Here is a 23,692-nt window from a genome sequence, read left to right as displayed (position 1 = left end):
GAGCCCGTGACTGTGCCGTCCCTCATAGCCTGAGTCGCTTTGGGACCATTTAGTGTCATCATCCAGACGACAACCAACACGATGAACAAAATCAGGGCGCATTTAATCATATCTACGGGAAAAGATTACGAAGGATGCTGAAGCCTATATAGTCTCCCTATTCCCAAAACAGTCTTATTGTGAACAAGTGACCCGTATGGGAGCCGAAACGTCATTTTCGTTTTTGATTTGGTCAGTGACCCAGTCTTCATGTTAACACCATTTAGTATGACCGGTATGAAAGAGAGTGCAGCTGCAGAGCTATAATCACGACCTGTTCTTTTTTTTTTTTTACAGCGATAGCTCTTAGTAGCTCATTCTTCAGTGTTTTTACACGCCGTTGCCGTCATCTGCGTCCGCAGCGTCATCTGCCATTTGCCACCTGCCTCGGTTGGCTGGTGGCAAAGTGGAGAGCGGGAAATTCCACTCTCCACTTTTCGAAGAGAAGGAGGAGAGGGAAGATGTAGAGATGCTTGGAGGGGTGGCAAAATGTAGACAGTAAATCGCCCTCTACATTTAGGAGAGAGAAGGGAGAGGAAGCAAAAGGAATTGAGAAAGTGGGAAGCAACGGGTGGCTTGGGCACCCGCCTAGTCTAGCGTTGCCACGGCTGCAGGGAGCAGTTGATTCGAAAACCATCGAAACACACAGAAGAGTACCACTTTTGTCCGATTTTGCGAGAAAAAAGAAACAGAACGCGTCTGTGCAGATTATTTGCTGTCTCACCAAAGCTCACGCTCAACCATTCGCGTTAAACGCTCGTTACCGTCCTGCGATTTTTTTTTTAATTTCTAAAGTTTGAGTATAGCTACTGCTGTTTCGTAAACTCAAGCTGCGAGGAATTTTGTAGAGCTGAATAGAACTAAGCCGACTGAATACTGCGAGAAGCGCCTCAGAAGCGCCAATGTTGTCGTCACTTCAAAAAGAAAAACGGGTATCGTTAACGAGCATAGGCGCGCAACATGTGTGAAAGCAACGAGGCTACACCGTTAAGTGGTAACAACATGTGGCAAGAGTGCTCCGAGTCGGAACAGCGATTTTCGACGACGTATGTGTTGGTCTCTCATTGCATGCTCTCTAAAGTGAGCGGAAAAATTTCAGAGTACCGCGATCCTTGTCTCCCCACCCCCGAATTTGAAACCCTCATGGCTGCCATTGACTGGGGTTCCCAGAAATATAATCGTATCCGTGGCCTTCTATGTATTCCCGTTCGCAGCCTCGTTATTATAAGTGATAATTTAAACATCTACGAGGTTGGCACAGCTAACTTCGATGATAATGCAAGCGTACACTCAGAACAAACTGAAACCAAAATTTTCGTAACGCTTGAAGCAACACCTTGCGCAAGTATGTGCTGGTTCAAGAGGAAAGCCCAGAGGCTGTGGAAGCTCGCCTCTATTAAGATCACTGCAAATGATGGTGTTTGCTGCCTTGGGAACATTGGGCCGCTGCACAAAAGTTATCCAATGACTGTAATGCCCTCCAGGAGCTGCACTCATGCTTTCCTCAGAGAGTTACTACAGCAGCAACACACCGACAGCTGCAGGCACTCTGCCATGCACACGCTTTCCATACTCCTGTTAGGCGAGTTTGCAGCACATATCGCGTAACATCTCGACAGCCAGCCTTTGCAGTGCGTGACAAACACAGGGTGCACTAGTATGGCAACAAGGACCTTTACAGTTCACCTGGCTCTAAATGGTACCATGATGGCCGCTACTGTCATGAAACTTTGAAACTGTGCTCGTCCAACGATTTAAAGGGGCTCTGAAAGGGGCTCTAATAAAGTTGCAGTATGGCTGGGATGTTGAAGCACGCCTCCTCACGAATACTGTCCAGCAAGAAATGTTCTAATGCGCTTTGTAGAAGCTGAGTTATCTGTATTCAGAATTCGAATTTCCGCGTCTTCGCGCTCTTCCCTCTCCTCTCGTCACATTTTGCACGCTGGAAGGTCGGCGCTCCTCAGCCGGCCCCACCTCCGGGGGTGAAGCTTCCTGACCCCCCGGAGCTACGCGGCTAAATGGCCGCGGTCTTGGTAGCTGCCTGACGTCTGAAAGAATCTAACCAGAAGCCGCTTCTCAACATGTATACGCAGATGCGAGCGACGGAGGAGGGAGCGAGCATGAAAAAGTCGCCGGGAAGGACTCGCCAACTTTCGCGCGTGATTGTGGGTCCTCTGCTGCGTGTAGAAGTGTATTATTTGACCCAGGTTTTCATGACACCACAATGCAGTGATTGAGCGAGTTGATGTGCTTTCCTCGGAAGGTGTTTCAGAGACCCTTTAAGACCCTTTAAATATACTTTTTCGAACCCCGTAGAAAATCTGTTACGCGTCCCAATTGGACTTATTTTTGGAATTGTGGCGGAGAGTGTGAAGGTTGCTTCACTTCCCCCACCGGTTGGCCCGGTATTGCGCTGCCTCTGGGATCGGCCTTGTTTTTTATACCGGGCGTCTTTACTATCCTGTCTATCTATCCCAGCTTTCAACTCTCCTACTATTCGCACGTGGTAGCAATTGTGGCTCGGCTTAAACCAGTGGGCAGGCCTGTGCACTTTCCTTTTTCTTTCTTCCTGGCAACAACAGACAGACAGAAGACCGGGATGCCTATAGGAGCACAACATTTTCTCCAGAGTTCACTCTGTTGGTTGAAAGAGCAGGTCTCGGCGCACGTGAGGGTCGGCACTTACGAATGACCTTGAGCAGGACCTCGTAGTTGCGCGTGCGCGCCTTGCGGAAGTCCACCCGGCAGCGGTAGAGCCCCTCGTCCTCCTCGTGCACGGGGTAGAGCTCGAGCGCGGCCTGCTGTTCGGCGCCGGGCTCGAGGCGCAGGTAGGCGCGGTGTCCCAGCCAATCGGCGGGCGCGTGGTGTGCCTGCGCCAGCCGGCTGCGGCGCGCGTCGCACGAGTAGATGGGCGTGGTCGAGTCGTCCTTGTACCAGAGCACCAGCGACACCTCGTCGTCCGTCGTGTTGGGCGTCATGTCGCACGGCAGCGCCACCTTCTCTCCCAACACGCCCACCACGTGCACGCGCGGCTCCTCTGCGAGAGACGAGAAAAGAATGTCGCTGAACACTTCCCAGCAAAGGAGCAGCAGCAGTAGAAGGCACAACGTTTGGGACCCACTGGAAGAACTTAACGCCCTCCACAGGTTTCGTGGAAGAGGCTGAGACAAACCCGATAAACCACAGCCGTTTGAAATCCAGGATATGTAAACGTAGTTCAGTATCAAGTTGCTCACTATTTATTGTTTAATCGCAATCATATGGTCCCCTTGTATTTCGAAGAACCCCATAGCAGCGAAATCTTAGGGTGGAGTCACGGTAATACTACTGGTGGCGAAGTCTGTCTGCATAAAAATGGCGGAGGGCGGGATAGCAAGACGCGGTTTTGAGAAATATTAGTGCGCTGTTTGTCCAAACATAGGAGAGACTAAGCTCTCATTTGGAGTTATTGATCGATTTGCTCTCGTCCTACCCTCTGCAAGCGGTTCCGGTTAGCTTATTTGCTGGATCGATAGGCGTTGGTCCCGGATCCGATCCCTAAATCAGGACTAACTCTTCTTAAACTGAGAAGTTTCTCTGAAAGCTCTATAGCTTTCTGTTGTAGCCATGTGGCTGCGCTTGTGTAGGTGGCAATGAGTTATAACTCCCTTGAGAAATATTCCTTACAGCGTTCGCTGGTTGCCAAAAAGGCACAATATTTGCTATTTCAAATATGCTAACTTCGGTTGAAAGAAAGAAATTCCTGCTGGTTGCAGAAAAGTTTCAAAGTATGCTGTGAGTTCACAGTGTACAAAATTGTCCACATGGTCGCTTAGAGTGTTAAAAGGACAGCTGAGAAGCCGATAAGCCATACGAAACCAGTAGGCTGATTAATTACGCTGCATTATTTCTTTTTTTTGGTGTTCCGAAGCACCTCTAATGCGATCAAGAACACAAGTGTAAGCAACAGCACGATGATTGTTATTTATTTTGAGAGCGGGACAACACTGCAGTATAGTCTTGTTTCAACGAAGATCAGTTTACTCGTAGAAAAGCTGAATTATGGCTGAAGCTCAAGCGGAGTACGAGGGAGATTAAATCATCAAGCGAATTCAGCATTGCCCCATATAAATATCTCATGCCTTTCTGCATCATGGTTCAAACGTAATTTCACGGACGTTCGTAGATCATGGAACGCCAACAATATCGTGAGTACAGAGAAGCTCAGATGCTGAGCCCTCTCGCCATCCGTCTAACGTTGACAGGAGTCCGAGCAGAGCAAATTTTCTCTTTTGCCTCCAAAGAACAAGTACGAGCTTTTGTGCGCGTAGTTCATGCATGTGCGCAGTTCCGGCGTACACGGGCACACACAATCAGTTGTAGCAGTGCATAAAGCTCGCATCCGTGCTACTTAGCTGGAGAATAATTTCGGTTTGATTACAAGCATACGGTTTGACGGGCCCATATGCTGCTTCAAATGAGAACAAAATTGCAGTTAATATTGGTCCCAAATGCCGAACTACTGGACCGATATGGTGTACTGCGAGCATAACTTCAGTTTTCAGGCAGATGTTTCCTCTACGAAGGGATTAAATATTCACGCGAATAAAGCCAGCGCCGGGCTAAAATTCGTCAAACGGAGACCTCTGAAAGCTTACTGAGGTTGAAGCGGGTAACTGCAGACGAATCAGTTGGACTCGAAACTTTGTTGAAGTCGTCAATGGGCGTTTGTGTGTAGCTTATAAAATGCACACTTTGCAGCCCGACTGTGCCATCTAGTAGAGCAGGAACTTGGGCTAGTTGGTGGATGTTCATCTTGGGAATAGAGTAATTGTGCTACAAAAAAAAAATGCACACAGCAGAAGTAGAAATGGACAGGGCACGCAGACACACAACTGAAGTTAAGTGGATCAAAGATGGCTTATACACGATGCATAAAAAGCACGTGCTCAAGGCTATAAATTCGCTGCCGTCGCCATCTCGCGTCCAGAAACCGCACCTAACAATCAGCAAGTACAGCGGAAGGATCGCTAACACGCACACGTGCTTTCTTTTTATAATATACGCCTCGAACAAATGTCTTGTACAATGGTCACTACGCCTGTATAAAATATTAGTATTATATAAAAGCAGAAGGCACACATTCTTTGTTTTTTTTTTAACAGGGCCTGTAATGTTTTGCAACGTGGGAATACTCATCAGACGACGTATTGGTAGAATGTTCCTTTAAACGAATATTAACTCACTGAACCGTCTCTCCGACATGAACACACCGGCAAGAGAAAGAAATTTCGTACACCACAGCGCATACGCAAGGAAAGTACCCTGACTTGTGGTTTACGTGGCAGACAAAGGGGTTATGGTTAGTCGTACTTTCAATCTTTCTCTGGACAAGTGTCTTTAAGGGAGCCGAAGATCCATAACTTTCTCTGCTCTTTTAAAAACGGCCCCTTTGTGTGCACGTGTCCAGAGAAAGATTGAAATTACGACCAGCCATAGCCCCCTTGTCGTCCATGTTATCCACAAGACACGGTGCTCTCTCCGCGTTTGCGCTGTCATCTACGAATTTCCATTTTCTTGCCGGTGTGTCAATGTTGGACATACGGAACGGTGCGTTAATATTCGCTTAAAGGAACGTTTTAACAACCTGTCTTCTGATTAGTATTCGCACGCTGCGAAACATTGCAGGGCCCGTGAAAAAAAAAAAGAGAAAGAAGGTGTGCCTTCCGCTGCTAGATATTTATTTGTAACAGAAATTTCATCACCGACTACCTTAAATGAGTCAATGTTTCACAACTCTTAGAGTGTGCAAGACACCCTTGCCGATTCCCCACTATGGGCATGTGCCACTCCAACAGAGGACAACAACAACAAAGCTAAGATTTTATACAGGCATAGGAATCGTTGTACATGACAGTCGTTCGAGGCGTATATTATAAAGAAAAACACGTATACATATCTTCTTTAATTCAATAAAATTCAATTGTGAGTCTATGCGCGTTCGGTACAGTTATACTCATTCTCAAGGTGTGCCATGTAGCACTAGCCTGATGTCCAAACGTGCGCAGATTACTAAAAGAAGACCATGGCTTTGACTACGGCTGTCTGGTAAAAAGCTTTTGGTGAATACAAATAAATTGTTAACAGAAAACATTTACCCATCATTTCGCGTTCATTTCGTTTAGTGCGCTCTTGTACTCGAGATTTACGCCACTTTAAAAATTCCTCCATCCTAACGAAAGCTAGAATGCGCTGAGTAATTTTTAAACTTTGCACTGAAAAAGTTTCCAGCGGGCGGTTTGCGTGAAACGCCAGCATTCCGAACTTTTAACATCCTACGAGACTAAAACGGAATGCAGCGATGGTCCTTGGAAAGACAAGCGCTTAGAAAAGAAAGGAGGGGCTCCTGTTTAAGGCCCGCATCTGAGTGCTCGCTCCGTCCGCGCAGGCCTGGCCTGGGCAGTCGCCATGCAACGCTTGCTTCTCTATAAGGTTTGGACCACCACTCAAGCGGATTCAGCGAGAGAGAGCGTAAAGTTGGAGACACTACGCTCTCCCTGATATTAATTTGCATCAACAGGATTTAGCGACATCGGACGTTAACTATGGGCTCTCAGAGGCGGCAGATGTGGTTTGTTGCTAGCTGATAGTGAACCTTGATACAGATCAGTGCTCCTGTTTGTGTCATGGTCTCCGGTCTTGCTCTCTTAAAAGCACGCTTATTACGCTGTGCGATGTGCCGTTTCATTATCAATTTTTGCAACAGATAGGCTTTTTAGAAGCAGCTAACGTTTGAGTTTTTCATGTCTTGTTGCTTGCGTGGGCTTGCTGTTATCTTTCATGATTGTTCGCTCTCCTCCTTTTCACCTCTGTTCCTTGCCTTATTTAAGGGGTGCCTTCCTTCAATAAAATTCAGTTGTTAGTCAGCGCTGGTGTCTTGTCCTTTCTTCGTGTGTGGTTGCATGCTTTTGCGCTGCTCCTTTTCCTTGGCCGTTAGCTGAGCTTGTTGCAGCATTGTTACGCATTCATTCGTAAGGATTCTTCAAAGGCGCGCTTGCTCTTGTTACCTTAGCAACGAAACTCGCTCTCTCCAAAGATGCACGTTTGAGGGCATGGAACATAACCTTGTTTCGTTCAACTTTGTGTCCCTTGCCGAGTCACGACTGCATCATCTCCAGTTCGTAGCGCTGTCGCTATTTTGCGCGTCTCCACGCGTCAAATATGCGGCGCCCCTTATTAGGGCTCCTGTGTTTTCTTTTTTTAACGTTTCGGCGAAATTTTTGTGCTTATTAGATCTGCTTATTTTGAGAACGTACCTATTTTTCTGCCATCACATCAATCTGGAAGAACGAAATCGTTCTTTCTTATTCTCTCCCGATCAAAAAACTATTTTTTTAAAAGCCTATTCGTGCTCGACCAAGTGCAGAGCTCGACCTTTAGGAACAATTTTACTCATGGACATAAGTTTCCAGCAGGCTACTGGAACGGCTTGCCCCCGCTGGCACAAGTGCGCAGAAATGTGTGCGATGAATTGTAGCGTGAATGAGACGCAACGGACGGAGAAACAGATACGAATACGCGCTTAACTTGTCTCTCCATCGTGCTTCCTTCTAGCTAAAATTTGTCATGAACATAACTTGCCTACTTTCGTTGTTACACAAGAATTACAGATGAATTTGGTGACGGACGCGTCAGAGACTTATCGCTTCCCGTACAGCGGACGTGTCTTGCGAAGGGCACTGCGCCAGGATCAGTGCACATACCACGTCACTAAGTTCTGTTCCAGGAGTAAAAAGGAAGTGAACAGGTCGCTACAGAGGAAGGGAACATGAAGGGGGCAAAGCAGTGGATGTTTCAACCTGGCACTTTTCTCTTTGTTCGGCCTCGGTGGCCTCGTGGTAAACAAAGTGACGAGAGCAGCCCCCGCTGGCAGCAATTAGAATGAGTGCGATGTCTCCGCCTATAGGCCGCAGGGCAGCCCCGACGCGGTGGCGAGGGACCAGCGCTGCTAATTGGTCACTCGCGCAGTGCTAGGCGCGGGGCGCTTTCACCGCAGGCAGTCCTCCTTCGTTTGCTTCATTTGCTGGTGCGCAACTCTGCAAAGCGGTGGGAGGCGGCTGCGTGTGCGTGCGTTTTCCACGAGAAGCAAGGAGGTGGTTCCTACAGAAAGGAAAGGGTCTGGCATGTCGGCGCCGCTCCGACCTCTGGTAAATTCTGAGATCAAAGGGGTTGGCGCTTCGCACTCCTTCGCTCTCTTGGACTGAAAGTAGAAAATAGTAGCGCCGGGCAGTGGGCAGCCTCGGAAAGACGACAGTGGACGCGGGCAGTAGTACTCAAGTCACGTTGGCCGCGTGTATGGACTAGAGGTCCTTTCACCCGAGCCTGAAGTGGGATCCCCACGGCCAAAGTTTGCGTAGGCGGTCGGGTTATTTCAAACGGGGGGGGGGGGGGGGGGGGGGAAGCATGGCAGCGTGACTTTTGTGGAGGACCGCGGCGCGCTCTCGAGTGGCGAGCAGAGAGTGCCTTCCACTTCGTGCAGAGATACTGGAACAATACTCCCTGCCATGTCGACGTCAGTGCGCGCGTAGAATTCTTGGTTCCGACAAAACCCGAAGCTGTGGTACGTTATCTAAAAGGCTTGCATGTCTCGGCGCCGTACGCAGAATACCGATGGAGCTCCACACAAAAGTATACTGCCACACTCGAACACCGACACGAAACCTTTCACGTGGAAGACGAGCTTCTGAGGAATTTCGATGAACGCTGCTGTAGGAACTCCGAAGAGACCACCAGTATCAAGCATTTCACTCTTTGGCAGCCGTATGAATCGAAAGAGACAAACAATTACAATTCTTCAACCAGTGCCCTTCCTGTGAATGCATTTGTAAACACCGCAAGCATTTCTTGTTTTTTTTTCCTGATCATACTTATTGTCGCGAATAACGTCCAACTGAAATGACTGCGATGCGCTTGCGTCGATACTTACAGTGAGAAACATAGGAATTGAAAGCAGTTGCGGCTGCTGTTTTTACAAATGCAGGATATATTGCAATATAGACGGAATAAGTCAATGTAATTATTGCACAGTGAACGCCGTTGTATCAAGAGAGATAGGCGAAAGTCGCTAAGAATAAAGCCAAGAATTCACGCCTGCAAGATCTTCCGCAAGACAGCGTCAGCTAGAGACGTAGAGAATTCTACCCTTCGTTTCATTTTTTTTCTCACTACCCGTTTCTAAGGGGATAACAATCAAGCAAAGGTCGAAAAAAAACGTAAAAATCAGTCATAAGCGATCATCGACGGCAAGCTGGGATTTAGGCATGAATTTTTACAGTGTGTGCCATGGTGTTCCATATTGGCGACTTTCACGACCTAGAGAGGGCGCCTCAATCGATTACAATGTAATCGATTGCTCAATCGATTACAATGTAATTGATTGAGGTACTAATGTAATCGATTGAGGTACAATGTAATCGATTGAGGTGGTTGGTTCGAAACCCACCGCCGGACACCCACCGGTAAAAATGGGTACAAGCCAACCCCGGCCCGGCGCCCGGCTTCTTCAGGGGTGCATGCCTGGAGGAGGCTCCGCAAACCCCGCTGCGCCCCTTCGGGGGCAAACCCAGTTTCGAACAACTCAGTCTGCAAAGGTGGTTCGTGTTTCACTCCCAGTGAAGAGTTCGACTCAAGACTCGTACGCTCTAACTAGCGTCAGGTTCAAACACTATGGTCCTTCGTCAGAAGCTATTCAGAGTATCACTACGGTTATGTTCTAGTCCGGCTTTTCGGCTGTCCGACTTTGTGAGAAAAAATTGTAATCGATTACAATCGATTACAATTTAGCCATCTTGGACATAAGCGGTGCGTACGACAACGTGAACAGGGAACTCCTGTACAACATATTAAAAGGTGAAGGTGTCAGTCATGAGGTAATTAATTTTCTACGGGAAATATATCGAGAAATGAAAAATAACATGGGAAGGAATTAAGAGTACAACAACTGTCCAGATACACAAAAGATTAAGGCAAGGTTGTCCTCTATCACTGCTGCTGTTCATGCTTTATATGGTAAGTATGGAAAGAAGGCTACAAGGAAGCAATCTAGGTTATGATCTGTCATACACATTAGGCGGAAAGGTTGTTGAGCAACGATTACCGGGTTTTAAAGTATGCGGACGATATTGTACTGTTAGCAGGTAGCCAGGGAAGATTTGAAAACTTTGGTGAATTGCTGAGGAGACGAAGGAGACAGTCTAGGTTTCAGTTTTAGCGCAACTAAGTCAGTTGTGATGGTTTTCAACAGCACAACTGATTAGAAGCTTACAATACAAGGCCATGAAATACCCGAGTGGCCGAAAACAAATATCTCGGGGTATGGGTAAACAACGGGCATATGTTACACGGAAAAGCACGAACAGTCTCTCATAGCAAAAGGGCGAAGAGATGTCGGGATAATGAAACATAGGACACTGTGGGGGTACAACAGGTATGAAGTCCTCAGAGGTATTTGGAAAGGAATAATGGTGCCGGGGCTTACTTTCGGGAATGCGGTTCTATGTTTAAGGGCTGACGTTCAGTCGCGATTAGTAGTAAATCAGAGAACTGTCGGAAGATCAGCACTACGTGCCCACGGGAAAACCATAAACGAGGCAGTACAGGGGTATATGGGCTGGGCAGCGTTCGAAGCACGAGAAGCTCAGAGTAAAGTACTATACGAAGAACGCCTGAGGAAACTGGATGATAACAGGTGGGCAGCTAAGGTATTTAAATACCTGTACAGAAAGAGCGTTGACACACAGTGGCGGAAACGAACTAGAAAGCTGGCCAGTAAGTTTGCCAGAGACGAGGAAGGAGAAAGAAAGAGCATTAAACGACAGGCTAAAAACGTCGAAGGTAAAAATTGGATAGATTCAATGGAAAAGAAGCATAGTATAGAACTATATCGATGCTGGAAAAGGCAGATTAGGAAGGAAACGTTTCATGATAACTCAAGAGGCAGTGCCCTCCTCCTTGAAGCTAGTTCAGAGTGTCTTAGAACGCGCAGCTACAGAAAAAAATTTAACGAAGAAGATGACACATGTCCTCTGTGTGGTAAATCTGTAGAAACAATAGAGCACCTCATCCTAAAATGCGATGGTATCCATCCCGATGTCGATGCAGGCACAGTCACTCTTCCTGAGGCCTTAGGGTTTAGAGATAACAATAGTCATGTAAATAAATCTGCGGTGGAAATTAGCAAAAAGCGATTGGAGGATTGGTGGTACAAAAGCAGAGAGGTGACATAAGTTTTAAAGTGTAGGAAGACGTTTTTTTAAAGGAAATGGCGAATTGTATTAACAACTTACAGCAGAGTAAACAAAAATAAAGAAAAAAAAACTAAGCATAGTAGCAACAACCACTGCCCACTTTAAAAGGGGATGCTCCTACCTTCAATCCATCCATCCATCCATGGGTGTACGGTAAAATCCGGACGTTTAGTAAGCAAGACACGGACGATTTTCACTTTCTTAAGCTTCTTCGCTGAACCGACACGGAAAAAGCCTACTGCTCACTGTTGTTTGAGTTTTAACTAATAATGCAGCGCCCTATTCGCCTTTTCCGTGCTCATATATATATATATATATATATATATATCGAAAACGCCATTACTCTCACCGCTGTGGCACGACAAAATTTGGCTACATCGTGCTAAAATACATGCACTTTCCAAAAGTATGCATGCAAAGTAACCCCTCCAGTAGTCGTAACTAGTCAAAATAGCTCAATTTTATCGTGCCAAAGCGGCGAGAGTAATGGCATTTTCGAAATTCTAAAAACTGATATGGCCATTATTAACGGCCGGCTACAAATCTATACTTGCAATCAGGTGCTTTTTTTAGTTAATCACTTAGCTAGTTAAGATGATTCGCCTGGTTTTTGACGTCCGCCAACGCTGGCATTACCATGCCGGATAAAGCTCCTGTTTACCTCAAAAACCCTGTTTTTAATATATATATATATATATATATATATATATATATATATATATATATATATATATATATATATATATATATATATATATATATAATGTTACGAACGTAGGTTGCGTTGGCTCCGCAGGATAAAGATTTAAGAGAAGTGGGCACTTCTACAAAGACACTTTTATTTATCAACGTTTCGACCGCGGTGCGGTCTTCTTCAGGACTGAGTCCTGAAGAAGACCGCACCGCGGTCGAAACGTTGATAAATAAAAGTGTCTTTGTAGAAGTGCCCACTTCTCTTAAATCTATATATATATATATATATATATATATATATATATATATATATATATATATATATATATATATATATATATATATATATATATATATATATATATATATATATATATATATATATATATATATACACACCAGGTGTTTCATGGATGGCGATGACTCGTGTTTAAAAACAGGGTTTTTGAGGCAAACAGAAGCTCTCTCTCTCTCTCTCTCTCTCTCTCTCTCTCTCTCTCTCTCTCTCTCACACACACACACACACACACACACACACACACACACACACACACACACACACACACACACACACACACACACACACACACACACACACACACACACACACACACACACACACACACACACACACACACACACACACACACACACACACATATATATATTGAGAGAAAGAGAAAGTGCAACACATGTTTATATATGCACAGTTAATGTGAAGTAGCTTTCGTCGTAAGCAATTCTCTCGGATGTAGCCGAATTGGTTCGACGGGTTCTGGCATGCAAACTGCTTCCAGAGTGAATGGGAACGTAAAACGCACACCCGCATATAAAACTGCGGCCGAAATTTGTGAACAAGAACGAAACGCAAGAAATGAACTCAAGAAACTCGTGCAAGCTACACAAGCTACAGGGACAAAGGCCCGAAGCCGTGATTTCAAGGCTACCATTTGTGAACGGATGAAGCACCAAGGCGGTGAAAGTGCAGAAAAGGATAAGAGAGAGGCTCGTTTTTGTTAGCAGCCAATGGCGCAGAAGACTGCAGGGAAGAAGTAAATCTTCACTTTTCCATTCGACTCTAGCAGAATAAAACAAGATAAGGAAATAACGCAAAAACAAAAAGTGGTGACGCATTTGAAATTTCCAAGGACAGGGAATCGGGGTACTGCAGAAAACATCGCCAGGCAGTACCGAATTCCAGAAAGGTCTTCCACATCGCCTGACCGGATTCGGGAGGGTAAACGATGTTCCAGCTCAGCTCCCTAGTTTCCCACCTGGTGCATAAATATCCGGTGGGTATCTGAGCGCCGATCTGTGGAACATCGGGGCCATTACAAAACGCTTTGAACTTGCAGCAGAGGCCTTGCTACACACCAGATGCTGTTGCTGTGACGCGCACGCGGACATCTCTTGCAGAAGGATTCTGGACGGCAGACAAGCTCGCAAAAAAAAGAACACTAATACGTACCAAGGGATCGAAGCACCAGAACATCGGCGCCACTTTGAATTTCAAGAAAGTAAACCGTTCAGCTACCTTCTTGAAAAAAAAAAAAAAAACCGCCGCGCATCACCAGGACATTGTTCCATAGAAGAAAATTTTCAATTCAATTTAAAGAGATTTTTCGACAAAGCGAACGGAGACACCTTCCTCTTGCCTCCTCACCCCAAATCGGCGCGACTAAAAACTGTCACTGTGAAAACAAAGCTGCTGACGAGAAGGAAAAGAGTGCGCTGAGATCAAACGTGAGAGCACCCAGAGTGATTTAGCGCATTTTAGCAGAGTCAGCAAACTTAAGCCAGTCACGGCATCACAGCAACGCCGAGCTGATAACACACATTTTCATTTCTTCTGGCTGAACATGGATTGGTTCCTTTCAGCGCAGAGGCGCTCTGAGCTATATAATTGGTTTTGGGGGGAAAAGAAATGGCGCAGTATCTGTCTCATATATCGTTGGACACCTGAACCGCGCCGTCAAGGAAGGGATAAAGGAGGGAGTGAAAGAAGAAAGGAAGAAGAGGTGCCGTAGTGGAGGGCTCCGGAATAATTTCGACCACCTGGGGATCTTTAACGTGCACTGACATCGCACAGCACACGGGCGCCTTAGCGTTTTTCCTCCATAAAAACGCAGCCGCCGCGGTCGGGTTCAAACCCGGGAACTCCGGCTCAGTTTCTGAATTTCTTTTCTCCGTTGTAACTTAGTTACAGGTGTGTTGTTGTCTGTTGTGTGTAAGAGATGAATGATATGCTACATTGATCTTGGGTTCTATTTATCGGCTTAATAAAACATTTATTTTTATCTTTATTTTCAAAATGGCTACACTGACCTTCGGATTTCTCTGGGAATGCGACCTCATGCAAATGTATTCGCAATACGAAGAAGGCGCACTTTAGGGCAGGCATGGTTACTGTCCTTACAGATTCGCTCCACTTGACGACGTCGACGGCACCGAACATATATTTATAGTTCCATGGCACGCAAGCGCTTTGCGTTCGACGTACCCGAACATCTCAAAGCGTGGTGCGTCCCGTTTGTTATATTACTTTATTCTTCAAACTTTCGCTCTGTGGTCTCTTTCTTTTTTGCAATCGCATAAATAAATGGCACTCGCTGTACATACAATTGGTAGCACGTGGCACAGCTTGGGTAGCTGTATTGTTTCGTATTCTAGAGCGCCCCTCTTAGGCGCCCGTCCCTGCATTCCGCTTCGTAGTCGCCGTCGTCGGCGGTGGCGTATTGGCAGGTACTAGCAGAGCGACACGTCACCTGTCACGGCGACAGGGGAGTAATGGACAACCGGAAGGCGGCTGGCCCGGGAACATCCCGGAGGGTGGCCAGCAGAGTAACACGCCATCTACCAGTGGAAGGTGGCGTGTTACGAGCTGCGCTGAAATTTCGCATTACCAACTGTTGTAATCGTGTGTCAATTTTTTTCAGCTTATAACACAACGACGCACACCGGTAAGCGTACTGTACGGCAGCCCGTCAATTAGACTTTGCACAGTTTAATTATATGTTTGGCCTATTTTCTTGTTAATATGTAAATGTTTCATCATTCTTCAAAGGGTCGTTGCAGACTTGCAACTTTGCTCCAAGGGTATTAGTGAACCCCACAAAGACAAGAACGTGGCAAGCTGGAAGAAGGAGATGCCTGAAACCTGCGCCGCTCCGTCAGCTCGATAACAGAAGCTGCGGCAAAGGAATGGAGCAGTTCTGCAACTGTGCACATATATATATACGATGGAAATACGAAGAACAAAAATAAAGTGGTTCTCTAGCAACAAAAAGACGCGGTGCCGCTAGAAAAAAGTATATTCTCTGGCGATCGCATACTGCGAGTTGCGAGTGTAGCTAATTACCGCAATTAGGACTTAAGGCACAATACACTGTACAGTCAAAGAGGCTGTTGCTAGTTTGCTTAAAAAAGAAATGAGAATAAAAGAGCACAATGCGCGGCATTGTTAACAAAGTCAGAGGAGACGGAACCCGAAAGGAGCAGTGTTGCTTAAATGGTTACACAGTCGCTTCAAATTTATCAGTCCTCAGCTAAACTGAACATCTGCTTGGAGCGCTGATGGCCAGCCGATCACTGATGTGCTGCCAGAGGCAGTCTAAAATGGATTTAAAACGATCGATTCCTTGTGTTATCTGGAATACCAGTGAGAAGACATGAAAATTGTTACAGTGTTCTTGTAAAATGCTTTGTTTGTGAATGAAGGAGAAAAGAAAGGAATATCACTTGCTTGCTGCGTCATATAAATGAAAGGCAGGCCAGGCGCGCGGTGGTTGGCAAGGCTGGTGTCTAAACATCCGCTTAAATTCAGTGTTTTCTGCGCGGAACAAGGTCGCCCTTGTCATTAGGTGGTCTCTGTCAAGACAATGTTCACCAAGCCGACGGTGCGATCATATTCACTCCGCGCCGAGGTAAAGCGACATGCCTTGCGCTGTTACGCCAGCGCAACGGTCGACAAAGCCTACCGAATCAACGCCGCAGCGGCTTCTCGGTAGCGAATGGAGGCAGCGCGATCAGCACACCAGAGCATGCGGCCAATGGGACTGTTCGCGGATGGCGCAGACAAGCGCACCCCAGAAGCCGCGGTCACGCTCCTTCGCTCGCCCGTGCGCATGCCGACCTGAGCGACCGTTGCGGCTCGTCGTGCGCTGAGCGCGCATAGCACCCAGCCTGATTGTACTCGCCGACACTGAGGCAAAGATGAAGGCCCTCTGGTGATGCAGGCCGCTCTTGCGCCCCATGCCGGCGCCCGCTGCGGTTCATTGCATGCACACCGCAGTTTGCTTGCTCCCTGGCCGTGCAGAGCGAGCGAGCCAGTCTGGATCACGAGAGCGGACGGGCTGCAGGAGTCATTCATGTTTGAAGAGAAGCCGGCAGCAGGCGAAGCCCCCGGGGCTCCATTCCGCGGAGCACCGCGTTTGCTCAGCCGCGGCACGCCATGCTCCGACATGATCAACGTCGAGGTCAATCGTGCCAGCCGAACAAACAGCCGCTCGTCGGACGCACCGGGTCGAGCTTCGCTCTGCTTGTTTTCCAAGTTTGCTCTGTGGGGTCCCCTTTGTTCCTGCATATCATTCCTTTGGTGGCTCGTTGGCCGATCACTGGTTTTGTTGGCAGCTCCCGCGTAACAATGTAAAGAGCGCCGAAACACAAATTGCCCGTTTACGGCGTCGTTTCGGTTTTTTCTCAGCCAAGAAGTAAATGGCACTTTGGAGACCGCGTAGGGGTGACACGAACACCGTCAATTGTTTTTTGTTTCTGCGCGGTTTTTTCTTTTTCTCTCCTATAGGTCCCGACACGGGACGCCTCGTGAGGACTGCTGTACAAAAAGAAAAAGCGTGTTAATTTTTTTTTATGATTCCTCGCTGAAATTCTCTCAAACTTGCAAAACTTCTCGTAGCCTTGAGGAAAAATAACGCTCTCCATTACGCAACTGAAAGCATAGCTGCAAACATGAAACGCTGCCAGACACTTTCAGATTTATCGTTACCCTTTAAAGTTGATCATAGCAGTCAGCCTGGCTCTCATCGCCTTTGCTGCCTGTGTATGCTGTGCTGATCATCGCCATCCTGTCTCTCTTTCTTTGTTGACCACAAATCTTCTGTCTCCTCCTCCGACATCTACTGCATGCCCCACTAAGAACACATGCTGCTCAGACTGGATGATAGCAGTAATAGGCGCTCCTAATAACAACGGCTAAGCAGAAAAATGGAAAGGAACAGAAACCGACCCTATATTAGAGTTCACACCCAGGACAACAAGCACGCAAAGTGAGATACATATCAATTCGCATGAGTATCACGCGACCAATGGCAGGCTTCAAATTGCCAAGATTAGACGAGAAATTTTCTGAACAGTCTATCCATCAGCAACAGACCGTGTTTGAGCGGGATGATCCGCGAGGCTACTTAAGAACCGCGCTCGTTTGCGGGGGCTCAACGAGGACGGGAAGGGCCTTCGCCACGCCTCGTGCTTGTCTGCATATATGTAGATGCGCAAATTACGAAAGAGTAAAACAAAAAAGAATAGAAGTAAGAGGGGAGAAGGCACCCAGGACGCAGAAGGAGCAAATCAGTTGGCTTCAGGTCCGAGACCATAGCTACAGCATTTTTTCTGGAGTCCCACCGCAATCCTGCGTTCAGAGTATCTTTACCTTTGTGCCGCTTTCAGAGCATTCTGCTCACATGCAGTACCAGTTATTATCGCGATAGCGTTAAGACGCCGGTTCTGCAGAAAATCCTGCCTTGTCGGTGTCGTACTCGTTGATGTTGCGAGCGAGACAGCAGATGTCCAACTGAAACCTAGGTCACGTGGCCTTGTGTCGTCATCACAACCTACCCGCTGTGACAGGTGGCAACTTGCCCACAGGATTGTGAGCAACCTGCCCACCATGGAAGGTGGAATATTAAATTAATGATTGGCCACGGGAGGTTGCTCGGTAAGAGCAATCTGGGTCTCACAAACCACACCGGTGGTTGTGTTTGGAATAGCCACCTGCAAGATCCCAATTTTTATGATGATTTATTTGAACAACACAACATTCTCGCTAGATAAAAGACATCATCGCGTAATTACGAACGACGCCCCTCGCAGGTCAGCTGCTCTGTCAACATTCTGGGGCACCGCGCACCGCACCGCATGGCAGAAATTTTTAGCTCCAAGAAAAATAAGCGCCACAAGATTGTATTATCTTCCCCGCCTATAAAAAGACAGCTCTGGTTTGTTTCCACGCTTGTTACGGCAAAGTGAAATTAAAAGTGTTCGGTATAAATCCAATGAGATTACCTGTACGTGACACTCATGAACTCTTGCACCACTGCACAGACAAGGCTCTTCAATACACAGACAACAACATTAAGCCATATTCACAAGCACTCTGTTCGAAGCTCATCTATCTTTAGTCGCATAATCTACAGTCTCTATATAATCATTAATAATGAGAATAGGTCATTATCAGAACTCTCCTTATATCTCTTACGCAAAGATTCCTATTTTTCTGAAACAACTTTAAGTAAAAGGTCCCGTAATGAAAACCGTCCACTCCCTACTCTTCGCAGGCTTTAAACACTTGTCGGCAGGAGGCCGCACTGCTGTCCATGCTTCCTCTTTCTTATAATAGACGTATAAACGTGAATCGCTGGAACCAACGAAATGGCAGCTTCCCGCCACTTGGGAGTGGTAAAAAATATTTGCAGTAAATGATTGAAGATCATTTTGCACACTGTGCAGTTTCAGACAGTGCAGTGCTCTCGTTAAGCGTTTCCAGACAGTGACTTCCACCGAGATGGGTTCAAATCGAGAAGCTTAACGGCGTTTTAAGGCCCGCGAAAAAACCGTTGAAGAGGACTCAGGTCTCATAACCATTTGGCTTATTGCTGGCGTGAGGGTCTTTCTTCCATGTATACTAAATAAGAAAATAAACCGACACTGGCGCTGGCCATCGATATTTCGGAACGCTTTACGTCTTCACGGCACTTCGGTCCTCGCCCATCGCTGAGCCGAAAGGTCCATGGAGGCAAAGAGCGGATAACAGCAAGCTGCTGCCGGAAATTCGTTCGGACGCGGCTTAGAAGTAGACCATTATTGTTCCAATCTTTCTCCGCCGAGAACAGAAGAGCGGGTGCGAAATATATGCTGTAGTATACGCGACCAAAAAAAAAAAGTAGGGAGAGGAGTTCTGCGGAGCGGAATCTTCAACTGCACTTATATAGTATAAATATAAAGTTAGGTCCTCCGATCGAAACGTTGAGTCAAATAAAGATGTTTCCTTTAACGAAGCATGTATTTCGCTGTATACTTTTTCGTAAGCAGTCAAGGAAGTCATGCTCTCGCCAACTACACACACACACACACACACACACACACACACACACACACACACACACACACACACACACACACACACACACACACACACACACGCACACGCACACGCACACACACACGCACACGCACACACACACACACACACACACACGCACACGCACACGCACACGCACACGCACACGCACACACACACACACACACACACACACACACACACACACACACACACACACACACACACACGCGCACGCACACACACACACACACGCACGCACACACACACACACACACACACGCACACACACACACACATATAACATCACCAAAAATTGAAGAAACATAAGAGGATTTAATTCACGACGTTTCGGCTGGAGGACCAGCTTGGTCCTCCAGCCGAAACGTCGTGAATTAAATCCTGTTATGTTTCTTCAATTTTTGGTGATTTTATATTATATTGACCAAATCATATATATATATATATATATATATATATATATATATATATATATATATATATATATATATATATATATATATATATATATCGCCCGCCCTTTAGATTTGTGTGACTTGCGTTCCCAGTTTGGCTCTCGTATCTTTCACCTTTCAATATATGTTTGTGTGCGCACCGCATGATTCGGCACCTTGTGCAGTCCGCCACGTGTCTATGTTCTCTTGGAATTTAGATGACCTTTAATATACAACTTTGACGCCTTTGCGATTGCATGATTTCGACCTCATTGTAGCTTGGTGTTTTTTCTGGCATATTCACTGTCACTGGATAGTGATTATGTCAGCGTATAAATTCAGGAGACTGCCTCCGGCTCAGGTTCTTCAGACGAAAAACTTCCGATGGAGGAGAAACAAAAAAAAGAGGCTATGTGCTGTGCAATGTGAATTCTTTATAATTAAATGACCACAGACGACGGCCGAAATTAATCACGGAACATTTACTGAGCGGCATCCCTCGCAGTCAACATGCAGGGCCAAGGCCTCTAACCCTATATATATTACCATAGTGATCAGTGATCCCATGAACTCTACAGAGTGTTACTGAATCCTGTCTATTATCCCACTAAACCTATATATAATACAGAGGTTAAACGCCAGCTGTCATTGAGAAAACCCTAAGAATAACTCACGGGGGCTGGCTGTTGGTGTAAAATGCGGTAGAGCGCAGATTTTCAGGACATTGGGCGAGGCAAGTTTCCCGACCGCCGCTTTCTCTCGCTGAAAGATGCACACCGAAATGCTGCTGCTCTGACGCGCGGGCTTGTTCATGGCCGAAGCGGCGCTGTAGCCCTTATGCGAAATGTGCTGCCGTACAACGTATCCAACCCGCCGCGGTGGCTCAGGGGTTAGGGCACTCGGCTACTGAGCCGGAGTACCCGGGTTCAAACCTGACCGCGGCGGCCGCGTTTCAATGTATATGCGAAACGCAAAAAGGCACCCGTGTGCTGTGCGATGTCAGTGCACCTCTAAGATCTCCAGGTGGTCGAAATTATTCCGGAGCTCGCCACTGCAGCACCTCTTTCTTCCTTCCTTTCTTCCCTCACTCCCTCCTTCATCCCTTCCCTTACGGCACAGCTCCGGTGTCCGCCGAGATATGTGAGACAATGACTGAGCCACTTCATTTCCTCAAAAAACTGCGTGTTGCAGCGGCGGCTTGTTCTCTGTCTGTGGCACGTCTGTTGGTCCCAGAGCTGAATGTCGTATTGTAAAGCTATAAAATGTCCCCGTAACGAGAAGCTGGCGGCATGATATCTCGCAAGGGAATCAGTCGTCTTCGACGGCGACTAGGCAGGAAGTTGGCGCGCAGGGGGGCATGCCATCGAGCATTTCACACGTCTGGGCAGCGCTTTAAACGGCGCTAATTATTGTAGCACTTTCGCGCACCAGGTTTAGAAAGTATGTTTGCAGCTACCAGGATTTATCAGGAGTGTTCTAAGCCAAGGCTAATCAGCAGGCGCCGCTTGCTATTTGCAATGCATGGAATCTAAGCCTTCCTTGGGCATGGTTTTTTTTCTTCACTGCTGTGCTTAGGCAGCACTCAATTACCGCAGCGGTAGCCTGCCTTAGATACTTACTCTGAAGCCATTAGCTTTAATAATTTACACCCTCCTCCAACGCCCAATTATAATCCTACCGGTTGATTCTTTTTAAGCTTTACAGATTTTTATTTTAAATCCATGAGAGATGTGTCGTTCCGGTCTGCGCATGTGAATTCTATAGCTCAATTATAGGCAAATAAATGAATGAAGTAAGTCATTGTCGTCAGCTTATGTGCGCACGCCCACTGCAGGGTAAAGGCTTCTTCCAAATGTCTCCAATTACCCCTCTCCTTTGCCAACTGCGGCCACCCTATCCCCGCAATCTTCTTAAACTCATCCACCTACATAACATTCTGCCGCACCCCGCTACGCTTGCGTTCTCTTGAAATCCAGCCCTTTTTCCTTAACGAGCCTCGGATATCTTGCCTTAGCATTAAATGCTCTTCCCAAGACCATTACTTCCTCTTGATTTCAAATTGGATGTCCTTAAACCGTGTTTGATCCCTGACCCACTCTGACCTCTTCTTGACTGTTATCTTTACACCTATAATTTTCCTTCACATAGCTCGCGGCGTTGTCTTTTCGTTAGCCTCTATGTTTATGGCCGTACGTGAGAACCAGTAAGATACAGATGTTATATACTTTTCTGTTCAGGAATATTAGTAAACAGCCATTCCTGACCTTAGTGAACTTGCCAAATGAGATCCCTCCAATTCTTATTCTTATTTCACTTTCATGATCCGGATCTGCGGTCACTACTTGCCCTAAGTAGACGTATTCCAATACCACTTCGTGCACCTCGCAATCAATTGTATGTTATTCCCTTCTGGGACTGTTGAACATTACTTGGTTTTCTGCATATTACTTTTTATATCCATCGTTCTTTTATGCCTATCTAAACCATTGAACATGTTTTGCAGTTAATCTCCTGTCTGACTTAGCAAGGCAATGTCATTAGCGAATCGCAGATTACTAAGGTATTCTCCATTCACTCTATTCGCCAACTGTTACCAATCCGGGCCACTGAATACCTCCTGTAAACAGGCGGTGAATAGAATTGGCGAGATCGTGTCTTACTGCCTTACATCCTAACTCATTGAGTTTTGTTGCTGACATTATGGAGGACTATACCAGCTGTACAGTTGTTGAAGATATCTTCGAGTATGCTTACATAAGGCTCTTCTGCATCACTGCATCACTGCATAATGCCTGCATCACTGCGGAACATTCGACTTAGTAGCTCTAGTAACTAATCAGGTTTAATTTCTTGCCTTCTACTATGCAATATTATATTGTAAAATAGAACGCTGTGAACATCGAAGACGAGCACGGTTTTTATGTTTTCAGAATTGGTAATTTGGTTCGAAATATTAAGCGTCAAGAATACGCTCGTTTACGCTCGTTAAGTTGGCTTTCCTGCGTAGCAGATTTCTAAAATGGTGCCGATGCATATAGGATTGCTACCGAAGCCACGTTAGCTTCTTCTACATGAAAAAATACGACAAACTAGGTCTCAATTCGCTGTATTACAAATGCGAGCGACGCCATTATACCACCACTAGGCATGGATGGAGATTTCTTCGCCTGTGCACAGAACTGAAGCGACCACTGAAACTAGTCGCAATACCTCATTTTATGGCAAAGCTTGCTATTATGTTTGCCATCTGCGGACTGCAGCATTTATGTGTTTTTATAAAGAGAAGATGTTCAGCGGAACAATACAAAACTGCAAACATTGTTCAGAAATGAAAAAAAAACCTCACCTATGGTCAAACACATCATGCTGATTACGCCGAGAATGAGGAGAGTAATTTTTATACTTTATTAAAAGTATACTCGTGCTCACAAAAGGAGAGTCCTCTTTTATGCGGTTGATTTCAGTACATTCCCTACCAACGTCAGGAAATACAACTCCGGCCCCACGCACCCTCGGGGCCCCTCTTTGGATACGTGCGTGTTCGGTCCAGAGATCAGAGCATGTTTCCTTTAAACGCATTTGTGGATCGTAGCCGCGCTTCTGCGTCGCGCTAAAGCCTATATGCACAGCGCTTGGCGAACTGGTGTGGCGGCGCTTCAAGCGTCGCACCGCTTTCCGTGCCCACCGCAGAGTCATTCGAGACTGCGTGTAAACCACCCGGCCCTTTTTCTCAACAAAGCTGCGACGAAATAAAAAAATGAAAATGTGGTCCCTCGCGAAGGCGACGTGATGGGCGTGCAAAGAGCACCGACCGGTGACAAAAACGCGCTGGCCACATTTTCTGCGTTTTTGCAGTCGCTCGCTTTGTC

General features: G+C 46.5%; 1 protein-coding gene across 2 annotated transcripts in view; it reads right to left on the bottom strand.

The window, feature by feature from the left end:
* The window catches only part of LOC144136337 (cell surface glycoprotein MUC18-like), a 435,727-nt gene that overhangs the window by 68,191 nt on the left and 343,844 nt on the right, over nucleotides 1-23,692 (bottom strand). For both annotated transcript variants that reach the window (XM_077668585.1, XM_077668586.1), the window contains exon 2: nucleotides 2,726-3,076. In XM_077668585.1, the coding sequence (XP_077524711.1) occupies nucleotides 2,726-3,076 (351 nt within the window). The remainder of the gene's footprint in view (nucleotides 1-2,725; nucleotides 3,077-23,692) is intronic.

This window comes from Amblyomma americanum, chromosome 6 (genome assembly GCF_052857255.1).
Source record: "Amblyomma americanum isolate KBUSLIRL-KWMA chromosome 6, ASM5285725v1, whole genome shotgun sequence".
NCBI lineage: Eukaryota > Metazoa > Arthropoda > Arachnida > Ixodida > Ixodidae > Amblyomma > Amblyomma americanum.
This window is presented reverse-complemented; position numbering and strand designations above follow the sequence as displayed.